We start from the raw sequence: 7,563 nt of genomic DNA on the forward strand, positions 1-7,563 counted from the left end.
AAAGAGGCCCTGTGTTTCTACCCATTAAAGGATGCAGCTACTTTAAAGGGGCCCTGAGCGTCTAACTATTAAAGGATGCAGCTTCTTTAAAGGGGCCCTGCACTTCTACCCATTAAAGAATGCAGCTACTTTAAAGAGGCCCTGCGCTTCTACCCATTAAAGGATGCAGCTACTTTAAAGGGGCCCTGAGCTTCTACCCATTAAACGATGCAGGTACTTTAAAGAGGCCCTGTGTTTCTACCCATTAAAGGATGCAGCTACTTTAAAGGGGCCCTGAGCGTCTAACCATTAAAGGATGCAGCTACTTTAAAGAGGCCCTGAGCTTCTAACCATTAAAGGATGCAGTTACTTTAAAGAGGCCCTGTGCTTCTATCCTTTAAAAGATGCAGCTACTTTAAAGGGGCCCTGAGCTTCTAACCATTAAAGGATGCAGCTACTTTAAAGGGGCCCTGAGCTTCTAACCATTCTAAAGCAGGTCTTCTGAATCATTTTGAAAACGTGCACCACTCTGTGGAACACGTTTTTTCTAAACTAGAGAATTAGCGTAAAAGGCCCAAGGAAATTCAAAGTCCCCAAGCATAAAAGTACACAGGTAGTCCTCCACCTATGACCGCAATTGACCCCTAGATTTCTGTTGCTAAGCGAGACAGTTGTTAAGCAAGTTTTGCCCCATTTTACGACCTCTCTTGCCACCATTGTTAAGGGACTCTCTGCAGTTGTTAAGTTAGTAATGCGGTTGTTAAGCGAAGCTGGCTTCCGCCACTGACTTTGCTGGTCAGAAGCCGATCACATGACCACGGGACACTGCAACCGTCACTGATACGAAACAGTTGCAAGGATCCAAATTTGGATCACGTTGACCAGAGAAAACTCTCCCAAAAGACCAGAAACCTGCAAAAAAAAAACCTGTCATAAATTGTGGTCATGTCACTGCAGAACACCACAACCAGCCATAAAGGCGAGCCGGTTGCCAAACACCGAAAAAGCAGTCGTGTGACCACAAGGGATCGGGAACCGGATCATAAATTAGTTTTTGGGGACTCCGCGATGACTTTGGACGGTTGCTAAGCCCCCCGTTCGTAAGTGGAGGACTACCCCGAGGCGTGTCAAAGGATGCGCTTCGGATGTTCCCGAGAATATTGTAAAGTGTTCCTTCTCCTTTCCCCTTCCCTGTCTCTTCTCAAGTACCTTTGTGAATGCCAGTTCGATGACAATCTAAAGTTTAAGAATATCATCAACGAGGAAGACGCCGATGCCATGCGCCTTCAGCCTCTGGGCCGAGACAAAGATGGCTTGACCTACTGGTACCAGTTGGACCAAGAGCATAACGTCCGGATGTACGTGGAAGAGCAGGACGATCAAGACGGATCTTCGTGGAAGTGCATCGTCAGGTACCCTCCGTGGTTAATTTCTGGCTGCTTGCTCAACCTGGAGCCCTCAAGCGTGTTCCCCCAAAGGTGCTTTTTCAAAAGGCAACTGGACTTCGTTTTTTAATAATAATAATAATAATAATAATAATAATAATAATAATAATAATAATAATAATAAAGTTGGAAGGGACCTTGGAGGTCATCTAGTCCAGGGCTTTTCAACCTTTTCACCCATTGTACCACTTTTAGGATATGGCAACATCCGAATACCATCAGTCGCCTAGCAAGGTGTCAAAAACTTGATGACCAAAAAAAAAAAAAAAAGGGAAAAAAGTGATAAAGTACAGGTAGTCCTCGACTTACAACAGTTCGCTTAGTGACTGTTCGAAGTTACAATGGCACTGAAAAAAGTGCCCCCCAACCCACAGCCGAGTAAGACACCTGCTTGTTCACCCAGCGGCGCTCTTCCTCCTGTCCGAGGTTTTCATTGTTGTGAGCATTTCTGTTGAGGATTGGCAGCAGGGGTGGGGTGGGGGGGTGTTTGGTTTTTATTCCCCCCGTCTGCTGGGTGGTTGCAGCAGGTTTTGGTCACTTCACATGACCCTGGGACACTGTGACCGTCATAAATATGAATCAGTTGCCAAGCATCTGAATGTAAATCACAAGGCCCTGGAGATGCTGCAACATTCCAGCTGATCGGTGCTTCTTCTGGGCTCAGCAGAAGCACCAGGATCAGTGCTGAGTTCCAGCTGGAGCCTGGCGCTGATCCTGATGCTTCCGCTGAGCCCTGACAGCCCTGCAGCTCCAGCCATCTCTCACCCAGGCTTGTGCAGTGCTGCTACCGGTTCAGCTCATTCCCCTCCCCCGCTACCACTTTTCTAGGATGGTCGCGTACCACCTGCCAGGTGCCAATGTGCCACAGGTGGTACCCGTACCACTGGTTGAAAAGCCCTGACATAGATGACTGAGAATCTCCATAGACATCCCTCAAGCTTGTTGGCTGCAGAAGTCTGGGAGTTAAGCCCAGTGTATTTGGAGGGCACCAGGTTGAGGAATGATGGACTGTTTTTGTTTTTTTTTAAACCTATCAGCAGGCTCAGGTAATTTTTCCAAAGAGAATCGCTGTGATTTTCCAAACTGCCTGTCTTGCACGGTTAGAAATTCTTAACGGCTGCCTCTAGGGTCCTGTTTAGTTCTGCAACACGATAGGGTCCTTTACGTGGAAAAAAAAATAAAGAATTTAACCCTTACCAAGGGTTAAAAATACAGCCAGGGCTGTGGGCTCAGCTGGAGGAGTGAATTCTGATCCTTACTCCAATTAAATGTTTGGGGTTCAAAATATTGGATCCTGCTAAACACGCAAATATAGCTGAGGAAGAAGGTTGGGATTGATGCAGCTCTTAATAAGGAATAGAATAGAATAACAGAGTTGGAAGGGACCTTGTGGGTCATCTAGTCCAACCCCCTGCCCAAACAGGAGACCCTATGCCAGTGGTGGCGAACCTATGGCACGGGTGCCAGAGGCGGCACTTAGAGCCCTCTCTGTGGGCACGTGCGCCGTCGCCCCAGTCCTAGGCCTTCAGCTGGGTTTTATAAAACCTTTTTGCTTTAGGCCTCCGCCGCCGTGTACAAAAAAAAAAAAAGGTTCAATCAATCGGTCAATTTCAACTTCTCGCGGGAAAAAAAAGATCTTGGAAAGTTGGAATTGATTGATTGAACTTTTCAGTCCCACCCAGTCTGCTGTTACCACCGCAGCCACACCCACTCAATGGGCCACACCCACCCGGCACCCGACGATGCATAAGTGGGTTTTGGGTTGCAGTTTGGGCNAAAAAAAAAAAAAGGTTCAATCAATCGGTCAATTTCAACTTCTCGCGGGAAAAAAAAGATCTTGGAAAGTTGGAATTGATTGATTGAACTTTTCAGTCCCACCCAGTCTGCTGTTACCACCGCAGCCACACCCACTCAATGGGCCACACCCACCCGGCACCCGACGATGCATAAGTGGGTTTTGGGTTGCAGTTTGGGCACTCGATCTCTAAAAGGTTCGCCGTCACTGCCTTACGCCATTTCTGACAGATGGCAGTCCAGTCTCTTCTTGAAAGCTTCCAGTGACGAAGCTCCCACAACATCTGGAGGCAAGCTGATTGATTGTTCTCACTGTCAGAGAATTCCTCCTTATTTCATGTTGAATCTCTCGATCACCCGTTGTTCCTTGTTTGGCCTTCAGGTGCTTTGGAAAATAGGTGGACCCCCTCTGTGATAGCCCCTCAAATATTGGAACGCTGCTATCATGTCTCCCCTGGTCCTTCTCTTCACTAGACTAGCCGTGCCCAGTTCCTGTTTATATGTTTTAGCCTCCAGTCCCCTAATCATCGTTGTTGCTCTTCTCTGCACTTTTTTTTTAGAGTCTCAACATCTTTTTTTGTAGTGTGGAGACCAACATTGGTTGCAGTAATCCAGGTGTGGTCTTACTAAGGCTTTATAGAGTGGTATTAGTACCTCACGTGATCTTGATTGAATCCCTCCGTTAATGCAACTTAGAATTGCATTGGCTTTTTTTGGGCCGCTGCCGCACACGGCTGGCTCCTATTTAATTGATTGTCCACTAAGACCCCAAGATCCCCTCTCACAGTTGCTGCTATTAAGCCTGATTTCATCCAATCTGTATGTGTACTATTGGTTTTTTTCTTGCCTTTACGTTTCTCTGTGTTGAATTTCATTTTGGTTTCTTTCAGCCTCAGCAGCTTTAAGACGTGTGGTCTTTAGATCCCAGAATTCCCCAGCCAGCTGAGAGGGAGAAGTTATTCCAGTTGGGAAATAACGGATCTAGGATTTTAAAACAAGAGTTAGTCAGTTGTGTTTCCCAGGCCAGATATTCTCTCTTTCCTTGCTTGCAAATGCTGGCACGGAACGGCAGGCAGAGAGATTTGGGCAGGAGTGAGTGACACATTACGTTTCTAATTTTTCTGAGGTTTGGTGCATGTCTTATTTTTCATCCAGAAGCCGAAATGAGCTGGCTGAAACTCTTGAGCTCCTGAAAGCACAAATTGATCCTGCACTGTTGAAAAACCAGGAAAACTCCTCGCAAGAGAGTCCTAGCACTGAAGATGAAGAGGCCAAAAAGAGGGAAGACACACCAATGCAAGGTTTGAGTATTGTTCTTATCTGGCGGTGGGCAGTCTCCACGGAGAATTGGCACTCCATAATAAACTTCCTTCAAAGGCCTATTGTTGATTCTCCTTAGCCTCTAAGTTTCAAAAACTTGGCTAATTTGACTGTTAATTTTTGCAGTACCAAAGTATTTGGAAGTTGAATTCGGTTCACAGAAACATAACTCTGCCTTTTCTTCTGAAGTGGACAAACTTCTCCCAAGAGGAATAGAATAGAACAGAACAGAACAGAACAGAATAGAGAAATATAGATTAGAATAGAATAGAATAGAATAGAATAGAATAGAATAGAATAGAATAGAATAATAGAATAGAATAGAATAGAATATGGAATGGAATGGAATGGAATAGAATAGAATAGAATATGGAATAGAATAGAATAGAATAGAATAGAATAGAATAGAATAGAATAGAATAGAATAGAATAGAATATGGAACGGAACAGAAAAGGGAATAGAATAGAATAGAATCTATCTGCAACTCTTTAAAGCAGCTGTGTCTTTTTCTTGGATTATGTTATATGGGAGCACAGATATACCACTTATGTGCAACTGTTTAAAACAGCTGCATTTTTCCCCTAGATTATATGATATATGGAGGCATAGATGTAGCACCTCTGTGTGACTCTTTAAAGCAGCTGCGTCTTTTCCCTGGATTATATGACAGCATATGGGGACATGGATGTACACCCTATCTGCCACTCTTTAAAATACCTGCATCTTTCCCCTGGATTAAATCATATATGGGGGCATAGATGTAGCACCTATCTGCAACTCTTTAAAGCAGCTGCCTCTTGGTTATACCATATGGGGACATAGATATAGCACCTATATGCCGCTCTTTAAAGCAACTACATCTTTCCCCTGGATTCTATAATATATAGGGGCACAAATGTCGCACCTATTTGCTACATCTTAAAGCAGCTGCGTTTTTTCCCCAAATCGTATGACAGCTGCAAAGGGCAGCCTCACCTTCCTGGGAAAAGTAGCAGCTTTAATGAGACGCCGATGGAGGCTGTGGCTGCACTGCTGTACATTCTACGTGTTGTTTCTGAATATTTTCCAAAATCACTGCACAATCCCGGCTGCGTGCAGGTCTCTGATCCGAGCTGGGTCTAATTAACGCTGATTGTTGTTCTAAATGTATTTTGTTTTCTCTTGTTTTTAACGGCAAGCAGAAGGCGAGTTGAAGGTGAAGGAAGAAAAAGGGGAGCCGGCAGAGGGACTGCCCCAGCCCAGCGAAAAACCTCCGCCTCCCGCGGTTCCAGCAGAGGAGAAGAAGATCAAAGTAGAGAAAGCGGAAGAGAGGGACATCATCAAGCTGCCCGTTATCGTCAAACTCGAAAAGCCCCCGGAGAACAACGGGGAAGTGCCGAGCGCCAAAGAGGAGAACGACTCCTTCAAAGAAAACGTGAAGCCCGAGAAAGCGGAAGCGAAGGAGCACAAGCCGGAGCCCAAAGACTCCAGAGAGGCCAACAGCCACGCCGAGCGGCTGGCCCTCGAGCCGGAGAGGATCGAGTTCTGCGTCAGCGTCAAAACGCCCCAAGATGTCGCGGAGAGAACGGCGGAAGAGAACGAGAAGCTGAAAAACGACCAGCAGGCCAAGATCCCCCTCAAAAAACGGGAGATCAAGCTGACCGACGATTTCGACAGCCTGCTGAAAGCGCCCCTGCGGAAATGCATCACCCCAACCAAAGAGGTGTCCAAAGAGGAAGCGGGAAAACCCGAGGAGGAGACCTTTAAGAGGGTTCCCACCATCACCGACGGGAAGTTCCTGGTCAACGGGGAAATGGGCGGGGAGAAACTCCCGTTGAATAACAAATTGGACCGTTCCCCTTGCCCGAAGGAAGAAGCTGCCGGCCTGCCGAAGGAGAAAAACGGGCTCGGGGAGGAACGAGTCCAAGAGGGCGTCAGCGCCATCGTGAGAACCAGTGATGCCGAGAGGTGCTTTTTGCATCCCGCGAAGGAGACTGTGGGGGTGATTGTGCCTTTACGGGAGGAGCCCAGCCCCAAAGGAGGCGAAAGCCAGCCGGCGGGGAGAAAGCCAGACGAGACCCTTTCCAAGGCAAGCGACGCTCCGAAGAAGAAGTTTGACGACTCTCTTAGAGCCAACGACAGCGTGATACTTTCCAACGACAACTTAGGAAAACCCGCCAAGCTACCCTCCCCGAAGGAGCCAGCTCTGGCTTCGGAGGCCGACGATTTGCAAAAAACAGGTCCTTCGGGCGAGAAAACAGACTCGGCCAGCCGGGATGCCACACCATCTCCCGTTTCAGTCCTCTCGTTTAAGAAAACTGCGGTGGGAAAAGAAGGCTCCGATTCCCAAGTCGCTTTCCCCGATCAAAGGAAAGCGTGCGAGGAGCAGGAGGCGAAAACTCCGAAGGACTCTGATCCTCCAGCCGGAGAGCTGCCAGCCCCAGACAGCCTCCCGAACTCCGTCAAGGAAGCTCCTGTGGAGACGAAGAAAGAATCTGTAAAAAGCAAGTGTAAATACAAGCTGATTTCGGAAGAAGACAGTTCTCTGACCGAGAACAGGGAAATAACCTCTGAGAGGCAGAAAGACGGGATCAAGCTAACGATCCGCATCTCTAGTCGGAAAAAAACTGACCCACTCCCGAACGCCGCCGCTGGAAAAGAGCCGGAGGAGGAGGAGGTAGTCAGCGTCGGTCGCATTTTAAGACGGTCCCCCCGGATATCTAAACCGACCCCCAAGGTAGTCGAGACCCGCGATCAGAAATCTGAGAAGAAACGAAGCGAGGAAGAGGAAGAGAAAGCGGCTTCGTTGCAAAAACAGGAGAAGAAAGACGACTCCAAAAAACCAGAGAAGGAGACGAACTCTAAAAGCCACAAGGTGAAATTTCAGGAGGGATTGCCGTGGTCTTTTACTGTTTAAAAATTTAGAGATGGAGGCAAATGTTTTCATCACCTCCCTCTAGCCCTCTATAACAGTGGTTCTCAACCTGTGGGTCGGGACCCCATTTGGGGTCGATCGACCATTTCATGGGGGTCGCCAAGCAAGGC

At 47.4% G+C, this 7,563-nt stretch overlaps 1 protein-coding gene across 1 annotated transcript in view; it reads left to right on the forward strand.

The window, feature by feature from the left end:
- RSF1 (remodeling and spacing factor 1) overlaps nucleotides 1-7,563 on the forward strand; it is a 40,371-nt gene that overhangs the window by 10,905 nt on the left and 21,903 nt on the right. Inside the window, exons 4-5 of the mRNA XM_015827284.1 lie at nucleotides 4,374-4,519; nucleotides 5,751-7,393. Coding sequence (XP_015682770.1) covers nucleotides 4,374-4,519; nucleotides 5,751-7,393 — 1,789 coding nt within the window. The remainder of the gene's footprint in view (nucleotides 1-4,373; nucleotides 4,520-5,750; nucleotides 7,394-7,563) is intronic.

Source organism: Protobothrops mucrosquamatus, unplaced genomic scaffold (genome assembly GCF_001527695.2).
Source record: "Protobothrops mucrosquamatus isolate PMUCROS unplaced genomic scaffold, P.Mucros_1.0 scaffold3590, whole genome shotgun sequence".
Classification (NCBI taxonomy): Eukaryota; Metazoa; Chordata; class Lepidosauria; order Squamata; family Viperidae; genus Protobothrops; species Protobothrops mucrosquamatus.